This window comes from Struthio camelus, chromosome 4 (assembly GCF_040807025.1).
Source record: "Struthio camelus isolate bStrCam1 chromosome 4, bStrCam1.hap1, whole genome shotgun sequence".
NCBI classification, from domain to species: Eukaryota; Metazoa; Chordata; class Aves; order Struthioniformes; family Struthionidae; genus Struthio; species Struthio camelus.
Genome location: NC_090945.1, coordinates 84,935,080 through 84,955,764, shown reverse-complemented (window position 1 = coordinate 84,955,764; position 20,685 = coordinate 84,935,080). Strand labels below are relative to the sequence as shown.

Here is a 20,685-nt window from a genome sequence, read left to right as displayed (position 1 = left end):
TCCGAGCGGACGCAAAGGTGGCGTTTCCAACATGAACGTTGCTTCCTAAAACCTGCTCTCGCAGCTTATAGCTCAGGAGGCTCCAAAAAAGAGTAAAAAAAAAAAAGAAAAAAACCCAAAGTCCTCCATAACCCTCCTGCCCTCCCCGAACGCCCCCATCGTATTTGCAAAGGAAGATAAAAAGAAAAGAGAGCGACAGGACGAGACAGCCACAGCTCAGTTTTAAGCTCGGCGGACCAGTTTCAGAGTCCCTCCCGGGACGCAGGGTCCGGTTTTGCTCTCGGTAGCTCAGCGCCGGCAAATCCCCGTTGGCAGGGAGCGGGTTTTGCAGGCTCGGGGCGAGCGGCGTGCCCCAGAGATGAGCCTCTGTCCCTAACTCTGTCCTAACTTTGGCGGAAAAGCAAAGCAAGCCCTAACATTCGGGCCGGCGAAGGACCCGCGAATCAGCCCGATCTTTGCATCGCTCGATTTTCAGCGCTTCGCGGGAAAACCGCCGTGGTTTATTTATTACGGCCTCTGGGGCGAGCGCGTGTTTTGGCGCAGGCTCGTTTTGGCTAATTTAGGGCCAGCAAGCTGAGCAGTCATTTTCAAAAAAGCGCGTTATAAACCCAGTGGCCTACGTAGTTTGGTAATGTTTACCGCAGAGAAAGTGATGCTTCCGAGCAAATATTTAGTATAAAAACTACCTCTAAGGAAGTGTGCATCTGCCAAGAGGGGCTTTGTGCAGCCTGTCATTCTTTTCTGGTGCCACACCACCACATTTTGGTACATTACACACTATGACTTTATGGTAATAACAGGCATTACCCCATCACGTAAAGCTTTATTTTGGCATTTTCCATACAGCACATTGGAAACCCAGAGAGAGTGGCAATAACTCAAAGCTGTATCCCATAAATCTTCTCGTATCCAACACGCTGACCCGCATCACGGTGGGGTCTGCTATCACTCAGGCTACAGCAATCCAGAGAAAATTCTGGGCTAAAAATATGGACAACGCTGAACAAAAATGCATGCTATTTGGAGATGCAATGGCACTGTGCTTTCTAGAATAAGAGGGCTGCAACATTTACGGGTTTTTTTTTTCCCCTTTTTAAAAAGGCTACTCTCAAAGGAAAAAAAAAAAAAAAAGCTCTGAGGGCTGAGACCTTGAGTGCTGAATTTCAACCAGTTATAAACTCTTGCAAACTGATTCTGAATAGAAATCACTGGCTCGATCTTAATGACAGAGGCTTAAACTCCTGACTTAATCCCCCAAGTAATGACTACTTTAAGTACATTTATTACCTCTTTGCAAGTGTTTTTTTTTTTTCTTTCAAATGGAAGAGCCATATTTTACTTTGCTTACACATTTAAGTGAAACGCATTTGAATACATAAAAGTCAAGTTATGCCTCCCCGCTTTATACTGCAAGATATCAGGGATATAATTTGATGTTTCTTTAAAGCTCTGGAAAGTTACCTAGTACTCCTCCTATGAAGAAGTTATTAAGACAAAACTCATACATCATTTAAAATGCATCAAAAATACATTCAATATTTTTCTGGTTTATATACACTTTAAATCTTTCAATGTTCTGCACACTACTGTATAGTTTATGTACAAGTGCAAAAATTGGTGTGTTATTTTCCATTTATTTACAGATTCTCCCATGAAATACGGTTGCTCTTTTCCCCCTCACCTCCAGCAAAGTAAACCCACAAATCCTTCACTTTTGATATTGGCCTGGTGACAAACCACCAGCAATCCTTCCCTCCATCCTCTCCCACCTTTGTCAATATTTTACCTTGAAGCTGGGATGAAACTGTTTGCAGCAGAGATATGTATGAGACTTCTCTTTTTTCCCCTCATCAGTATGGAGATGAGATGCAGAGCAGAGCTACATCCTAACGGAGCCGTTTTAGTTTATTTATATAAATAAGTCTTGTTCCCCTATTTACATTTTTTGGTTCTGCTACACCTCAGAGTTTGATCGCTTCTGCTCGCCTTTTGAATATCTGACGCCTAACTCTCCTGTGGCTCGAGTTCTGGGCACCCTCCGCGGTAAGCCTTTGAGATCAGACAATCCAGCTCCCTGGAGGAACAAACATTTATTTTTGTCAACGCACAAAGAGATCACCCTTACAGGCCTATTATTTAGAAAGCTGTTTCTGTTCAAGAAAACCTAAAGCAAAAAAAACTTTAAGCACCTGCTTAGGCGCTGTCCTGGATGTGGAGACTTAAGCACACGAGTTTTCTGAATTTGAGTTTGGCAGTTTTCCTCCCCAAAAGCATTGGAGAAGCAAGAAATGACACCTCCAAACATGAGGCTACGCAGCAGAAGTGAAAATACGCAGAGTACTAATAGGGGAGGAATTTTAGTCCAGTATTATTTCTCTGGTACAGTCTAGTCAGGTTAGCCCTAGACACATAGGAAGTTACAAAATATTTTCAGGAGATGAATCTGTCTGAGGTAATCTGTGCGTCGTCTAAAATTTAATTGACTAAAAACCTTCGTTCTAAGAGAGAGAGCTCACGCCCCTTTCCCTCCCTCACCTTCCCTTCCCCAGAGGGCACATAAGCTTCTGCTTTAGAAACAGACAGGCAATAAAAATATATAGATAGATAGATGCGTTTTTCACAGTATTTTTTTTCTGCAGTTGTGTTGTATTTGTTAAAAGATACATTGGATCAGAATTATAATCCACCGAGATCTTTAAAACAGCAGGCTCCCCCGCACCACTGCTGTGCAGACACGCACGACAATTTACGGCTCTGTGGCAATGCCACGCTCCAAAAAGGTTCTCCAAAACACTAAAAACGAAACAAAACGAAACCAGAAGGAACGAGTAGCTCATACGTGACGGATCCCCGAAACATGCACAAACAACGATGCAGTTACTCCAGTTTCGTTCTGGACAAGGGTACTATATGGCAAAAAGATTCAGCAGCACTTCCCTTCGCTCCCCTCAATCTGCTATTTTTCCATTTAATAAATACTAGACGTCCTCATTAGAAACCAACGACTCAGTGACCTGAATGAAACCGAACTTACTGTGATTAAGCAGCAATTACATGCCTCGTTTGGCACCTTAACAGAACATCTTTCTGCCAGCTTCAACATCACTACTTCGCACGGCCACGGCATGGGACCATACCGCCTTTTAGTTAACCGCGCCATTTCTAGAATCGGCAGCGATACTGGGCATCGGCATGCATAGGCTTATGGGCTGTTAAGTCCAACCTGGAGAATCGAAATCTAATTCCAACTAGTCCGAGTACTTCAGAAAGGATGTGATATATCCCCGAGAGGCCGAGCCTTTTTCTGCTGTTTCTAAGCCGCTTCCTCTCATCGACAAGCCACCTTCTTTCAACACCTACAGTAGTCTAACCTGAATGGGAAACATCCGTAATTCATCATGTAAAATTCAAACCTGTGGCCGAGTGAAGCTGCTCTGCTTGCCTTTTTTTTTTTTTTTAAAGTTATTTTTTTCTTGATCTTCAGATGATCTGGCACCCGGAGTGTTGCTTTTTACAACCTGCCAAGGAGATGGGAGTTAATCTTATTGCTGAAGAGCAGCACCTCTGACCACTGGCACAGCTCAGTCCTCACCCAGGAGGACGGCCTGAAGGCAAGGGGAACGAAAGAGGTCAAATGGGCGGAGAAACTCAGAAGAAATATATGATATCTGGCCTGGAACACAAACTGCTTCTATTAAGAGCGCTGGTGAAACCAGGAACTTTCTTACGAGATACTGAAACTCAGTTCTACTTTCCCTCCAGATATTTCCGCCCGGTTGAGTATTTCTCGGTCAGGAAAATGCCATTTTCCCCTGACTGCACGTGATATATTACAAAGAGCACAGATTGCCTTGGGTGACTACATACATATATTTTTTAAATGAATATAATTACGTAAAAAAAGAAATGTCTGTAGTAGTCTCCTCACTCCCTAGATCTGTTCAAGTCTAGGCACTTGTGTGTGGTGTACTCCAAGTAGGTTAAGACTATGTAAACACCGAGTCCTTCAAAAGCAACATTCAACTTCTACGGGTATTACATTTGGTCTGAGCAACACGTGACATCAACCTTTGTAGCATCCTAGCTTCTACTTGCCTGATGTTCCGGACCATAATGACTACAGAAAAACTGTATCTGGAAGAGAGACCCATTTAAATAATGTGGAAATAAACATGTACATTAAATGAAAACAAAGGATGAAAATGCTTTGAAGATTAATAGTAGTGTTTATGTGTTGAGAGCTGACACCTGTAAACACTGCATCTTTTTTTTTTTTGTACAGTTTGATAAATACATAAACTACAAAGCACTTTCCATGTATAAACCTGAGTGTCATTCATATTGGACTACTGTTCTATTTACACTGACCATGAATGGAGGTGATCGGATGTGACTGGACCTGCAATAAAATTATTTTACTTTAACTGGAAGAAAACAAAGGAGCAATCTGAAGCCATGTGTCAGTAAAACTTAAGTGGAGCTGTTGTCAAATAAAGCCAACTATCACGTAGATGAGAGAAAAGGTTGGGTTCAAGGAAGCTGTGTTTCTCTGAGTGCTTCTAGTTTCTTGTGACACAACTTGAAAATCTTCCTCCTCCTCCTCCTAGGTGTTACTTTTCCATTTTGTTTAAAACCTTATACAGTTTCTGATGTCCATGCATCAAATACAGGTTCCTGGCTGTGCAGGGGGCTGCTGTTTCCGATTTCGTATTGCACCCGATTTCTCTTTGTAGGCAATTGGCATCTGTTGTGAAATGTCCACCAGTGCACTGGCCACTGCAAGACCTGGAGGAACAAAACAAAACGGTCACAGAAACAAATCCTCCAAGGCACAGAATGAGTATCATTCTTTTGCGTTCTTCTCAGAAAAAATAAACAAACAAACAAACAAGAAAGGTATTTTGGTTTACAGTTTAAACTCTAGAAGGTATTCTGAAATAAACTTTTAAATACTCCATGCTCTGTTAAAAGCAACTGCAGTAAAAAAAAAAATTGGAAATAAGAACTGCAGGTATTAATAGATATGAAAATCATGATTAAATTAAAGGGAAGAGTCTTTATCTGCACCAGTAGATGTGCTAGAATAAATCCTTGAAGCACCTGTGCATTGGAGGTTTCACTGCGCTTCCCAGACATCAGTCCTCTCTGCAGTCTCCTCCTGGCATATCCATAGGCAAATCACCACTGGCCATCTGAGATTTAGTTCAACACAGCTCACAACTAAACCATCCCGTCTCAAACCCAGCTAATGCTCTTTTAAGACCTTCTGCTCCATCATGCTTGCCAGGCTCTGCAGAAACCCCAGTTACTCCACACACTGCCCAGGACATGATGTCTCTCTATGAGAAAGGCTGAGCGAGAAGTGGCTGGGAACAGGGGAGACCTTAAACTGCACAGAGAAAATTACTCTCCGGAGCTGCTAAGAGCAGGGCATGGATGCTTTGGAAGGACTAGATCTTTCTCTGTGGATGGAGCTAGGAAAGGAGGAAATACGCTGAGATAAGTTACTTTTACACATGCCTATGGAGAACTCCTACCCATACCAGGCCCCCTTTTTTCCCTAGCCATAAGATAAAGCGTAACCCTAAGGACAAACGTGCAGGCAGATGCACTCCTGCTATCTTGCTTGGATCCTATCAGTGCTGCAGCAGCACAGTCCATCAACTGATCCAAGACACTCAATCAAAACTCAGGTAGGAAGTTAGGAAGACCCAAGCGAGCTAGTTTAAAATATCTTGAGCACATCCACGCAAGCTGCAGTATACCTCTTACTGCAGGATCATAACCGAAACTGTAATGTCAGTCTCTAAGGTTGAGGAAGGAGCACAATGAGCCAGTTGAGATGGTAACGTTCCTCACCTGACTGTCCTGGTGGTGGTATACCCCCAAGTCCCCGGGGCAACCGAACAAATACGGAGAGGACAGCTGCTTTGTTACCAAAGCAGGGCTCCAGCGCTATAGGCTTTGGTACAGTCTGCAGCAAGGAAAGAAAGAGGAGGAACAAATGTTAGACAGCGCGTTACACCCTCCCTCTTCCCCCAGCGTCATCTTTTTCAGATTGTACGAGCTTCAGGGCACGAACCATGATTCTACGCTTGGCAAGGCGCCAGCACGTAGCTAGCACAACTAAAACAAATGTTACTAACAATCAAAACCCTAGTCATCATAAAAAACACATTTACTTAATAACATCTCACCATTAAAAAAGCCAAGCACAGCACATCGCTTGTATTTCTCCCTACATTCAATAACGAAGGAGCAGCTTAAGCTAAACAATGGGATTAAGTTTCTGTCTTCAAACACATTGGCAGTGTATCACAAATATTAATAGGTCTGACCGCTGCGATTCAACAGTTCAACTGCCATTTCAAGAGTTTAACTCCACATGACACCCTCCACGGCACTGTATGCCTTAACACAATGAAGAGCAAACCATTCTCTATTTCACTCTTGTTAGCTTCACGCTGTTTCCCGCCCCCAGTTTCATCTTTCATTTCTGTTATCCACCAAAGGATTGTGTTCAGTCTCCAGTGGTCTCCTAGATTACTCTGGACAATGTTCTTAGGTCTACCGGATCATACTGTCCTTTTTGAAATTGAAAAGTAGAGCATTCATTAGAGCACAAGACTGGAAGGATCGGTGGGTTGTGGCTCTGTATTAGGTTTCAGTGGCGTGGATCTTACCCTAAGAGTGATTATTCTAACATGCGTTACTGAAGCCTGTTTACTTTGAATATGAATATTCTCCTCTTACATTACAAATATGAGCATGAAACAAAATTTTCACATGAAATGTGAATTGACAACTCTAAAGACACAACTAAAGAGACACCTTCCCCTTCAGGGGATCGGTGGGAGTGGGCACCTTGCTGACCCTCAGGGTCTAATAAAATCACCCCTCATCCCCTTATATTCTTTATTAATAGCAAAGATCTTATCTGAATGATCAACAGCAAATTTCAACGGCGTGCGCTAGTAGAAAGACGAGATAAAAAAGAGATGACGTGCTCAGTGGCCTTTCAAAAGCAAACAGCACAGCACGGAAACTAAGATGCACTCTTACCGGAGTCAGGCCCTGATCCTCCACAGTTATGCACGCTCAACATTTTTGTGGGATGTCTCAACACCAAGTTGAGCACGCACGTCTATGAGTACAGGTACGAACGGATGCCTTCTTTCGTTTCACGTAAGCAAAAAAGTGGAGAAAAACTACTTCATCCGATACACTCAGTGCTTTCTAATTTCTTGTTGATTATGGACAAACTGTATTCCGGTATTAATGAAATAATCACTGCTTTTTTCATTAGGCATAAAATTATACTAGTGCACTTAAATGCGGAACAGAAACTCAGCGCGACCCAAAACACGGGAAAGAGGAACAGGAGTCAAACAATGCAATTACATTACTGCTGCTCAATAAACAAGAAAAAAAAAAAGAGAGAGAGAGAGAGAACAGCAAGCAAAATGAAACTTAAAACTGTTTCCATACCTCATATTTACCATAATGATTGCAACAACAATTTGTTAGCCTGTGCAAGGTAGATAAATACGCTTTCTACAGACTATAGCAATAAAGCGGCAGTCTGCCTTGTTTATGACTGCAGCTTTCTACCTCTTCTCTCCACCCCCAGCAAAGGGAGCAAACTCAAAATAATTCTTTTCCCCACGGAGCACCCAAGCATACCCTTGTGCTATATTCCACCGGCGACTCAATTACCAGGGGTAATGGAGAGAGCACGGAGAAGGCAGCTGCAGAAACACAGCGTGCAGACTCCAGGCTTATGACCGGGAGGATGCGCTGAGCACAAAGTTTATTCTCATTCAGAGACAGGCAGCTACCTAACTTACTCCACTCTAATAAAACAGGGATTTGGTGTTAACACAAGCGCTTGCTCTCATCCTCAGCATTGAGGAAAGCGAGCAGTAAAGATCGAGAAAAGAAGACAGCAGAGAAGTAGTAGCGCAGGGGTTGGGGGGGAATAGCATGAAGGAGCAACCAAACAAGGCAGGAAGAGATTATCCTCTATAATCTCATTTTAATGTATTCCTTTTTAACTCCTACTGCTTTAATGAAAACACTTCTGCCACTCCGCTCCGTCCTCCGGCACAAAACGTTCAAGGCCACTCAAACGCTCAAAGGAAACCTCGCGCTTCGTAACGGCACGGTGACGCTCAGCAGCACGCTCGTCTTCCTTCGGCCAACACGCGGGAACGGGCGACTGGAAAGCACTTCTCACGGTCGCTGCACCCAGCCCTTCACGAACGCAGGCGACCGCACGGAGAACAGCGACGCTCTGTTTCACAAGCGGTTACGCTTTCTGCCTGTGCTGTCACCTCTGCGAGACCTTTACAGACACTCACCGCTCCTGAACCGCGCCGCTCTGAGACCAGCAACTTTCTTCTAACCTAAATTCCTTCCCACCTAAATTTATTCAGCCAGTTCATGTCCTTCTGCGCTTTCACCCTCTCCCTGGGCTATACCCTGCTCGACATCTCGGCCTTCGCTTGGCTTATCTGAACGAGCAAAGCTCTTAATTTCTTCTCTGTGCGCGAGTGCTCCATTCTCGGGTCTCCCAGCGGTCCGTCTGGAGACCTGCTCTGGACCATGGGGGACCAGAGCAGCATGCAGCATTTCAAGCCTCGCCACGACCTCTGCCATGGTATCAATACCATCCTTATTCCCCCACACATCCTAAAAAGGTAAGAGAAAATAAAAGTGCATTATACAGCTTACAGTCACAGAGCTGGAAGGGACTTTGAAGGTAATTTAGCTCATCTCTCTCAACCCCAAGCAGGATCCTTTCTCCTCCTCTGCCCTTTCCAACTAATGAACCCTCAGCCTGTAGCAGAAACTTTCCTTGTTAGTCCCTACAGGCACGATCTTTCATTTTCTACAGGATTTTTATTTTCATTTCATTATTCAAGGTCACGCGTTTTCCTCCTCTCTACTCTCCCGATCCCACTTCGACCCACGAAGAGCTCCCCCGCGTGTGTCACTGGTGTTGAAAGAGTACCTAATACAACCAGGCAGCCAGTGCTGTCCCCTGAACGAGAGACAGCAGAGACCCCAGCCACACGCAGTTACCTGAAATTCAATGTTACTTCACAGGGATGAGTCCAACCCTCAGCGCATTTTTAACCTAAGCAATTCTTCCACGGAGAGCCAGGGGCAGAGGACGTAGCTCTGAGAGTCCTCCCTTGCCTGGTCAACCTGTTCGGAAGGACTGAGCTTTAGTTTAAAAAAAAAAAAAAAAGTTAGTATTTCACTGCATGGAAGGCTCTCCTTCTATTAATCATGCAAGCCAAGGACATATAGTTTCTATAATGATGCATCCAAAATCTGTCAGGCAGGCTGATTTGGAAGGCATATGCTAAGGACAAGATCACCTTGTTTCAGCTAATCCTGATCTTAAATCTAGAAGGGGTAGGGGGGTGGGGGGGGAAAGGGGTCTAGTGCCCATCAAAGCCAACCGCTTTTCTGAGACGAGCTGCAGTTAATACCAGCACAAATGGCATAGAGAGTCCTGCAAATTTATGTTTTGACAGCGCCAGTTCAGGCACCTGCTTTTTGAACTGTGACTCATACCGCATCTCATCTCCGAGCTCGCACGAGCCAGGCCAAAAGACAAAGCACAGCCGGATGAAATGACTCCCGCGCCAAGCGGCAGAAACGTCGAGTTCAAGGCAAGCCAGAGGTCAGCTGGCAGCAAAGGGCATCTGAGCCCTTGATGAGATATACAGCAACCCAGCTTCGGAGCCCGGGGACTATACAGACATGGAGACAAACATACAGATACTTCAAATAGCAACCTAATAGACATCCTGATTGCAGCTCTCGCCCGCGTTGGGTAAAACCTGCAGGCTGGCCTTGTCATGGGCCCAACACGTGACTACTCACGTTTTGACGTGACCTAGTTGGTGCTACCACCACGCACCTAGCAAAGTGGCTAACGGAGAAGCCAGAAGGCTTCAGCACGTTTTTGTTTCACGGGGAGACCTGAAAAGAGCTCGTGTCTCCTCTCCTTCCCCACCCCTGCTAGTGCTAGGCTTCTGCATGCTCCTTGCAGCTCCGAGCTGCTTTTCCACAACCAGCTTCAGAGCGGATTCGGGAACCAGAGGTCAGGTTGTCTTTCGGGCGATTCTAACTGCTTGTGCTTCAGCCTGGCAGCTGGCTTCTAATTGCCCACTTGAAAAACATACATAGATCTCCAAACTTTTTAAACATCTTTCATCAGATGGTTAAAACCAGCCTGTGCCAGAGACCTTCATTGGGGTGTTTTCACAAACCCATTGTTGAATTACATAAGCAATTCCTTTTTATTGAAGGCTTAATGGCACAATAAAGTACACATTATTCAAATCTATGCAAATCAGGCGCATCCTGCAGCCACTTGGTACACGGTCACTGCTTCTCTTCGTTTCTAAAATGCCTGAATCCCATATCAGGAGCGGGGACAGAGGGGAGAAACGGAGCCCAGCTGGTGGACCGCGTGGCCAAAGAGCGCAGCTAATGGGATGAAAGGATCTCCTCTTTGGTGGACAGGGTCAATTCGCACTACCCAAATCGTCGTCCAGCAGCCCGTCAGAAAGGAGCCGTGCCCTCCACTTGTGAAATACAGTGCAAGCTTGCACCCAGCTAACGGGCTTGGAAGGCAACACGAGATTCGCAGCCAGGAGACCAGCTCCCTTGTGGTCACCACCAGGACGGAGGTCAGCGAAGGGGGAGCTGTGTCGCCCTGCATGTATTTGTGCTATGAACAGACGATCGCAGCCTCCTGGTCTCTCAGTCAGGCCCCTTTCCTTAAAAACAACTGCTCATCCTTAAAGAAATAGCGTTGAGTACGCTGGAATGACAATTCTGCACAGCTGATAGCCTGAACCTTTCTCCTGCAATGGACTTCCACCGCTCATCTGTGGCAGCAGAGCTACTATCAGCAGAAACACGGTTAAAAAAAAAAAAAAAAACAACCCGAGGAGCCAGAGTAGTGCAAATGGCAAGCAAAGACTAAAAAGAAAAAAAAAAAAGCAAAAAAATCGCTCAGTCTATTGCACACATTTATTTAAATATACTTCTAACAGGCAATAAGCACCATCAGGAAGGCGTGCTGCAGTATTTCGTTTTTAACTGGGGAGCGCAGTCACGAGTTCTGCATTAGGCAGTACTCAGAAACAGTAAATACCCTCTTTGGGGATGAAAATATAAAGTTAATATTTTATTAAGTGGTGATACAAACCCTATTGTTCTCAGAGGCGGTGAAAATCTGGTTTCAGCAATTTTCCATAAATGACTTTATTGGCTAAAAACAACACTAAAAAGCCAAGCAATTTCAGTTGTTTATGAGTTTTGATATGTACTTAATATGTGTAAGGCTCGAACAATTATAAAAGTTAAAAGCAGTAAGAGACCTATTAGGTCATCCAATTAGTCCGCCTCCTACAGCAGTATTTTCTACAAAAACAGTGCATTTTCGAGTACTTTGTCTGGGCTATGTCTAAGTGACCCAGGTGTGGCACGTACCATCAGTTCCCTCCGGAGACAATTTCACAGCCTAATGCATTTCACAATCAAGTTGCATTGTGTGATGTTCAACCTAAACATTTCTTTTTTATTTCACCTAATTATTTCTATTTATGCAGCTTACATTCAACACCTCTAAAGGTTAATAATATGCCACATAAAACTAACAACTAGAACAATAAATATTCTGTGTAATTTAAAAAAAACCCACAACATCAATTTTATTTAGGTTCTATAATACATTGCAAGCATATTGCTTTTCAAAATGTATAAAAAAAATACTATAGAGACTTTTTCCTTTCCCTAACGAGAAAGCATATTTCTGTGGTTTGATCAAATAACTCTTACACGTTTTTCAATTTCCAGTAAGGAAATTAAAATAAAGCAAAAATACTATGGTGGGGGAGAGAGGAGGCACATTATTGAAACAGTTTAACTTTATTATTTGAGTTCAATTCTTCGAACGATTTAACTGTGTAGAAAAAGGGTCAAATTCCATTCGCAAGTTTTTAAATTGTGCCATTAAAAGCTAACTGAACATTTGTAAAATAAGTTACAAGCACTTTTCTATTAAAAAAAAAAGAGCCCTAAGTTTTAAAAATCATATTTGCCAGGGTAATATTTGTGTCCTCCAAGATAGAGATGAATGAGCGTCCTGCAATAATTTGCGGCAAATGAGTCTAGATTAAAAATTCATATTTACCTTGTCCCAGATATCTACCTTAGGACTGACACAGGGAGGGAATTGCTCACGGCTTGGACACAACGCTGGCTTCCTATGCGCGAAGAACTAAAGAAAAATCATATTTGAGCCTTCAGATGAAGGCTAAAAGTCTCCAGTTGAAAACACGGAGCTGAGTACCCCGGGGATACCAGTAACTGGGCGCACGCGCACAACCCAACCTGACGGCACGTGGACTTGGAGCCAGCCACGCTCCTTAACCACCTTCTATTTTAAAGTGCACATTGTTAAATCAGCCGCACGTGGGCACGGGCTCTCCGTGAAGGAAAGGGTTTTGATAGGTAAGTTTGTATTTCAAAATCAGTCACCCTGAAATGACAAAATTGCATGCCACAGCTTTTAGCATTTCTACTCACGTAAGCTAACGCTCGCATTTCTTTTTCAATCCCCAGCTTGAGGCCCCAGGAAGGGGATGGGATGGACAAGGCCACGGGCACAAAATCTGGGCAAAACATACACGGCAAAGGGCGGAAATTTATTTTCATTCGGATGGGTGAAAAGGCAGAATTCTTTTGGTTGGTCTTTTCAACCATTTGCTTGCTTTTTTACATGAAAAACGTGTCAGTAAAGAATGCAGTAGGACAGTCAGATGAAGACTGCAAACACAAGACACACAAAACTACTTGGCATAAAGGAATGCAAATAGGTGCCCTAAAAACGTTTCTGAGAAACTCCTGGAATTATTACTAATTCAATCAGAAAGACATTCATTTGTGCCAGGGGAAAAAAAGAGCTTAAACATCCTCTTCCCCCTTGGTGGGAAGCTCTGCACCGTTTCCTGTCCCTGCAGCAAATTCCTCCTTATCAGCTAAAATCATGGCCCACTCTACTGAAAACTTCAGTCTTCAAATCTAAGAGCAGTTAAATTTCAATCCAATTATTGGCCAAATATTCACCAAATGTAAGGTAAGCTTAACAGATGTCTCGGGTGGTCTCAAGGTAAGTTCCTTCCAAATATTTACTATGTAGGTGGGAGTGGCCAAAGTTTTCCCAAAGCACGTAATTTTGTAACAGGAAAAAAAAAAAAATTACATAGCGTTAAGTTAGCTGGGAATAATTCATTAGGTGAAGGCTTTATCAGGTATTTTTGTATAGCTCTTTCAGAGCACAGATCACAGCCCGAATACACCAAATTCAGGGGTGGTGAATTAGTTTTGCACACCTTAGCTGCCCAGATAACACCTCCCTTCTTCCCACGGGCAACTCCATCCAGCACAGCACTCGCTTGGAGGGTATCGCTCCCTTTTCTACGAATTAGAAAGCCGGGCAGCACAAGCAGAATTAACAGCAAATGTAAACGGCAAGTGGGAACGTTGCTTCAAACATTTTGGGTTCCTCTGCACTGCAAGGCGACAGCGGCGATCCTAACATCTCCTCATATACATGGAGTGCTTCTAATGAGTGGAAGTGGTTTTCCCAAAGCCAACGTGACAGCTACGTGCTGATATGCTCTGAATGCCTTAGCATTAATACAGAGAAAAAGTTCCTAGGACCAGTGAGTGCTAGAAAATCCAGAAAGAATACATTAGAAATCAAATTGCATTTTGGGAGGCAAACCGCAATGGGTCTGAACAGCCCGTGTTAGACAGTTTGGGCAAAATAAAACTAGCCTTTCTTGCCTGGAAGGCTGAGTGCGACCCATCTACAGGAAAAGCCACACCAGATTAAGATCATTCAGTTTATGTTTCCCCCCTCATTTTCATCCCCTTCCTCCAACCATCAGCCTTTTGAGGCTCTTCAAAGAGGATCTTTCCCATTCGGCTTTTTGATATCACCTTTGAAAAGTCCTAACTTGCTCCATCCTCCTCCAAAGCTACTCAACAGCATGGTAATTTCTACTTAAGACTTCTTTTACAACATAGCTCACAAGCGCTTTAACATCTGCCATCCTTTCAAATTTACCAGCTTGCACGAGACCCCCTAACTGGGCTCAAATGGCCGATTGACACATTTATGCCAATATGACTGCTTTTAAGTAAAGTGGGTTGGGATGCTAGAGGGCCACAGAAGCAGATCTGTCAGCGTATCTGGTGGAGTAGTAACGGGCCAGTAACGTCCAAAGTAAGGGAGGGAGAAGAGTCACCAAGCAGCTGACAGCCTAACAGAGCCCTAAAAACCATCAGGCGCTTGCTGTTCTTCACTGACCTCTCTTATTGCATAAAAGCACCCAACATGGTAGAGCTCAGAGCTACACATAAAAATGTAGATGAAGTCACACTGCAGAAGCGAAGGAGCTGGATGATGCTCCGTTCCAAATGATCCCTCACTACAGCGGTACCCCTACAGCTTCCCAAAACCTACCTCGCTTCGCTACAGGACTTCCAGCTACTCATTTTTCTCTTCGTTGCTGATGGTTACAACTGCATTGCGACCTCATAGGAGTTTAATGAGGGCTCCACTCAAACGTGAAACACAAGGAGACAGAGCACGTAAGTCCGTGGGAGCCCCTGCCCACTCCAAAAGCAGCCCACTGCTACGTCTCTGTGCTTTCTGAACAGACGGGACCTGCAGGCAGTCTTTTGACCACTCGACAGCACTCCACTCCATTATAAAACAAATTAATTGCCAAAGTAAGATGCTACTCTTCCATAAATTTTTCTGCTGCTTATAAGGAATCAGCCAGATGGGTGACTCGACGTCTGATTAAGAATTTGTAGTGACATTATTTTGCCCTTAGAAGCCTAAAACAGCAGATTTAAATGCACATCCACGGGAAGGTAGAGAACATGTGATGATTTTCCTGACCAAACAATCTCTCGCTTCGTTTAGGCAGCTACCAATGTGGACAGCCTGTTGATCACGGATGCAAAGACAATAATTTCTTAGCACTGGCTTCTCACGTTGGATCTGTAACACTCTACCGATCAGCCGTGCTGGGCAAATCCTCGGTTTTATGACAATATGTTTCGAACCCTCTGAAAGCTTTCAAGACAATTTTGTCCGACTTAAGGATACATTTCTCTAATGCAACAATTTTATTGCTGATCCTGTAGGAGTTTGCTCAAGCTAAGTACTTCTGCATGTGTGTTTTTCCCAGGAAGCTGCAAGCATTAATTTCATGCCGTTGCCAACTTTAAGATATCCAGAAATCAATGTCAAAATCATACATTTTCCAACTTTTCAGAAATGATTCTTCTAAAAATCACTGCGGAGGACTACAAGACTCTCTTTATATTAATTAGACGACAAGATCTAAAAAAGCCTGTGGTAAAGTAACTCAAGTTCAGACACTTGCACGAGTCCCACATACGCAGGGATGTTAAATATTCTTAGAAAAGTTGCAACATGCAGCACCTCAGAACTCTTAAAAAGCTGCAGAGAAAAGTCAATGGATATTGTAATAACTAAGCAAATTTAGCAGTAGACTTGTGATCTACCAGGTATTTGTTGAATAGGAAATAAACCAAAGCAGCTAGTTATGTGTTGCCTAGCTGCAGACTAATATGAATAGTTTCCCTGCAGGTAAATCACCTTCTATTACTTCTAAGCACCCCAGGAAAAATACTAATTGAAAACACAGTTCTAATACTGTCCAGCTGGAAGACATTAGCTTAGGATGGAACTAGCTTGATACTGGCTGCCAATTGGCTATGCACAATGGAAAAGGGAATTAATCTCTTGCAGACAAGGCATCCCATTTTCCACTTCTCCTTTGTAACCCTCAGATACGTTTGTTATTAACCAAAGGCTTTGATTCACACGGGGAAAGAAAAACATCAATGCATTTATGATAATCCAAGTCTGGATTTCTTGTATGAACATGAAAGCTTTCAAATTATTGACACAACGAACTACCGACTTACAGTCCAACAGCTTACTGACGTTTCTCTTCACTCTCTCCTTAGCTAACAGTTGAGGAATAGGTAAACAGACAAAGCAGAACAGATGTAAAACAAAAAGGAAAAAGCAGATCCACACCTCTGAATCAGCCTAGCCCGTCTTCCTGCACCTCCCTCCTGCTACAAGTTATTATCCCATGCAAGTGGAAAAGGGCTGGAGGGAAAAAATGGAAGTTGACCCCATACACATTCAGATCGCCTTTTCCTTTCTAGTGAGATTCATTTCCATGCATCATCCAACATTTTACTCTACAGCCTGGGCTATCTCGGAAGGGTCATTCCCCCAGTTCCTCACAAGCCACAGGCGCCCGTCTCTTGTCCTCTTCTCCAGGCTCTTTCAACCTTGCTGAAAGACTCCAGACTTCTTTTTGTTTGGTTGGTTTTTTTACATGCTCCTATCCCCTATCCAATTTCTACAAGATACAATTAAGAGAAAAAAAAAAAAACAACTGAAATTTTAGCTACTGTCCTTATCACGGAAAAGCATCCTTATGCCGCATCCATGTCTACCAGGAGATACCTTACCCGCTGGGACAGCAGCCCACCTGAATGCTCCCTTATTGGCTTGAGGTTACTGCAAACGCTTTTTGCTCTTTGTCTGAATTAGGACTATTTCACTTCTGCCTGAGGTGGACGAAGAAATGTTCGTATAAACTGCTTTGCTGACATATCAGTGCGGAGGGTAATTAGCAGGTGGTAACAATTTCTGGATCTGAAAAAAGGACATCTGTCCACCGTCTTACTCATTATGCTTAAAAACGGCTTCTCCATCAGTCCTTGAGTAATTTAAGGAGGTCAGACAAGTGAGATAAAGACGAATTCCTGTCTGCGCTGCTATCTATGGAAATACTTCAAAAGAGAGAGTTCAATTTTCATCTAATCAAAAAAGAAGCTGAGAAGAAAACAAAAAGCAGAGAGGTAGAGAGGAGAAAGCAAAAAACAAAGCTCAAATGAAAAAAAAGGGCAAGCACTGAAGTCAAACAAGAAGAAAAATAATGCTCCAGTCAGGGAATAAGAGAGCCAAAGCTGGTATCTTCTCTATAGTTTTGTAGATCAACTTGTCAGAAAGACCAAAAAGTTCGGGACAGCGTTGTTTTGGCCTAATCCTACAGGAGAGCTGCTTTTGGTTAGCTTATTTCTAGAAAATTAATTAAATAATGAAAAGAGGGGAAGAGGAAGTGCTCACAGGAGAGCTGGTTTCATACAGCTTTTAACTCATTGACACGTAGTTTTTCCATTCAAGTGGCAAGTACCGAGACCAAGTTTTCCTCTCCGTCCATCCTTCCTTCCCATCACATTAATTGACCATGTCAATTTAGGTCAGACTGTAAAGCCTACAAAAAGTTACAGAAGAATTTTAATAAATCATACCAGCTGGGACTTTTTAAAATCTGTTTTGAGTTCTACAAGGACCTTCTCTTCATACTGTTTGTGATCTTATTCCTTCAACATTAAAAAAAAAAAAAAAAAAAGTAAAGAGCTGTACTACAGACAAGTCAGCAACCTGTCATTTTTTCCCCTTACATTAACAAAACCAAGAGGAACATTTGTAATTAAGTGTGCGGTACATATATGAAACAGGTCAGCAGGTGAAAGTAAGCAACATCATTATAAATATATTGATAGTACCCTGGTGAAATTAAGCCCATCTGTCACACTACTCCACCAGTATCATATCTTCATAGTATATTGCTGCTGCCTATCCCTTAAAATACTTCAGTGTTCACAGAGTTGTTGAACTGACAGCTTTAAAGGCTCAAGTCAACAACTAATCCACCAACCAGACATCCTGCAGCCTACAGAAACATCAGTCTCGAACGGCAGCCCCGCAAACATGCCTCCATCCTGATGGCAACATCCATCCACATCACGTGGCTTTTTCAGTGAAACAAGGAGGCTCATTCCAATTTGCTGGGCGACAGCCCGATTTTACAAGCACATATTTCAAACGAGGTCTTGGCGAACCATTAGCAGCTAATGATTTCCAGTATCTATCATCCCCATAAGAAAACACAGAAATTATAAAAACTTCAGGAAAAGGGAGTGCTCCGGGTTCAAATGGAAGTCAAGGGGGAGTGCAGTCACCCAGAACCTCCTAGGGGAGGTTCCCAAGGGGCACGTCAGCTCGGTTGTCCAGTCATTCAATTAACCCAAGTTAATCGATGCCTTGGCAAATTTTGCTTTCTTTTCTCTCTGCGCCAGGGTTCACATCTGCAAAACAGGGACAGAATCTCCTGACTTCAGCGAGAGGTAACGATGATTAATTTGTGAAGCACTCAGATAGGGGGCAATCACGGGAATCATTCATCTTGGGACAAAAGGGTCTCAGGTTCTTAACTTGCTCTTTTAGTAAGATTCTTTCTTCTTTAGTGAACGCATCACACCAAAAATATCTTTTGATTCTTTGTTCTCCTTTTAAATATGATTTTCCTCAACCTACAACATACCTTGGCATAAGACAATGATTTCTCCATGCTCCTGTTTGTGTATCACAAGATGCATTGGAACATATTTGTATCAAGAAATATGTCGATACTGTCACAGGACACAGACACAATCATATTCCTCTCTGCTTTGAGAGATCACAGAAAAATGGTTTCTATTCGCAGCCCCTATAGCTATTTCTAGCCAAATGTTCTGCTCTGCAAAACTGCATTCTTCTCTATTACAAGGCATAAAAACTAACAAGGCAAGCAAAAAATATCATACTCTACAAACAATATAACTTTTATCTAAACCCTAAAGTTGTAAAGCCATACCTGAAGGAATAAAATTAAGTGAAAACAAGATCTGATGGCTTTCCCAGACCTATAGTTTCTTACCGGCAGATAACAAATAGCAGATTTTGCATTGCTGCATTAAGCACAGTTTAAAACGAGCATTGGCGAGTAATTACGGTGAGGACCATCCTAAAGCACCAGCTCTCACCTTTATGCTTCCTCCAATGAGATCAGGCGGCTCCTCATCTGTTTCTAAGGCAACGTTGATGGAGGCAAAGGGGCGACTTGCCATCTGTTGCATCTCACGCAGCAGTTGCTAATTCAATAAGCAGAAAAATATTATCACCACATTGTTCCAGCACAAAGATGAGTTAACGCGTATCCCAGAGGCTTTACCCGATACGAAGGGATAGCAATGAATAAGGAAGAATAAATAACCTGCCGGTGCTTTAGCAAGCTCAAGGGTGCAAATGGATAACTGTAGACAATCTCATCACCATAGCGCAACAAGCTATTGCGAGTTAAGCTGAACAGCATAGTCTTAGCTTAACCCAGATGTCAAGTAAACCACATCTGCTTAAGTTTCCAGGAAGCACTAACTTCTCAAGCTGGAATACGCTAGTTGTTGGTCATCATCTCCCTGCGGCATGAGACGACTTCATAGGATTTGCGAAGACAAATTTAAAATTAAACCAGCATCAATATCTGGCAGTTAACCACCTTAAGAAAGAGCTTGATGTTTTTATAACACCACTAGGAGATTGATGTCAGGTAGCTACTGAATAATCTTTTTTTTTTTTTTTTTTATTGTTTGCAGCACACGCAGCGAGCTACATGCATGTCCTTGCTGTGATATGTTTTTATTAGAACGCAAAACATTTTCCCAGGTAAATCTCTGCCTGCCCTCATGACACAAGGCACCTTTTACTGTATCCTTATGGCACTTTAAGCATGATGATGCAGCTCCCTTTTTAATACGAAAAATGACACTTCCTATCTGGCCATGCTGGAAAAAGCACTTCAGTTTCAGCGGAGCTGCGGCCGCACTCCTCTTTGGTTTCAGCAGCTAATCCCTAACACTAACAGCAAGCTGCACAACCAGTAATTGGATGCAGAAGCCACAACTGTAATTCCCAGAAGCAATGGGTGCGATGTGACTCACTGTCCCTGTTTAATAAAGGAAGAAACATATCCCCTTGCATATCTGCTTTAAAAAAACAAAAAAACCCCACAGCATTCACTCCTTAAGTGTAGCGTATTGACTAAACCCTTCAGTTCACACGCTGTAGAGCACACAGCATTATCCACTTGCTGTTAATACTTAACTGCAACACTATGAGCTACACTCTTATTTTTCTGAGCTAGACTGAGACACTGTCAAATGCCCTACATACATAGCGCTTTCCCCTTTTAAAACTGGGTACTTTGATAATTCCAAGCCCTATCTGACTATTTATAGCAGTGAAAAGGTGCTAAACACCACAAAATGCACTGTGCCTCCAGTAGTCTAGGGAAGATGGACAGCACAGAAGAAGAAAGAAGCTGCTATCCAGAGTGCAAGTTGTTTGGGCAAAACTAAGTGTATCATCGTTTTCTGGAACTCACAAACCTTCTGCTTTCTTCTCTCTGCCAAGTCACCTTTTGCTATTCTTCCGTGCAGAAAACTGAGACACTGTTCCTCTAATCCTGCAGTTCAGGTAAGGTGGCAGGGATGCACGATAGCATCGATACAACTAAGGCTGGATGGCTCTATAGTCTCTAGGATTCTCAGTCCAATAAAACAAAAAAATTCACTACGTTAGGCAAACGATAAAGTTTTGCTTAATCTCTGAAAGATCAAAAAAAGAGGAGTATTTCAGAGCAGATT

General features: G+C 43.1%; 1 protein-coding gene across 2 annotated transcripts in view; it reads right to left on the bottom strand.

The window, feature by feature from the left end:
* Positions 1-2,611: 2,611 nt before the first annotated feature.
* The window catches only part of ATRN (attractin), a 148,302-nt gene continuing 130,228 nt past the window's right edge, over positions 2,612-20,685 (bottom strand). For both annotated transcript variants that reach the window (XM_068943817.1, XM_068943819.1), the window contains exons 27-29: positions 19,027-19,134; positions 5,860-5,974; positions 2,612-4,785 (exon numbers count right to left, since the gene is read on the bottom strand). In XM_068943817.1, coding sequence (XP_068799918.1) covers positions 4,661-4,785; positions 5,860-5,974; positions 19,027-19,134 — 348 coding nt within the window. In that variant the 3' untranslated portion in view covers positions 2,612-4,660. The remainder of the gene's footprint in view (positions 4,786-5,859; positions 5,975-19,026; positions 19,135-20,685) is intronic.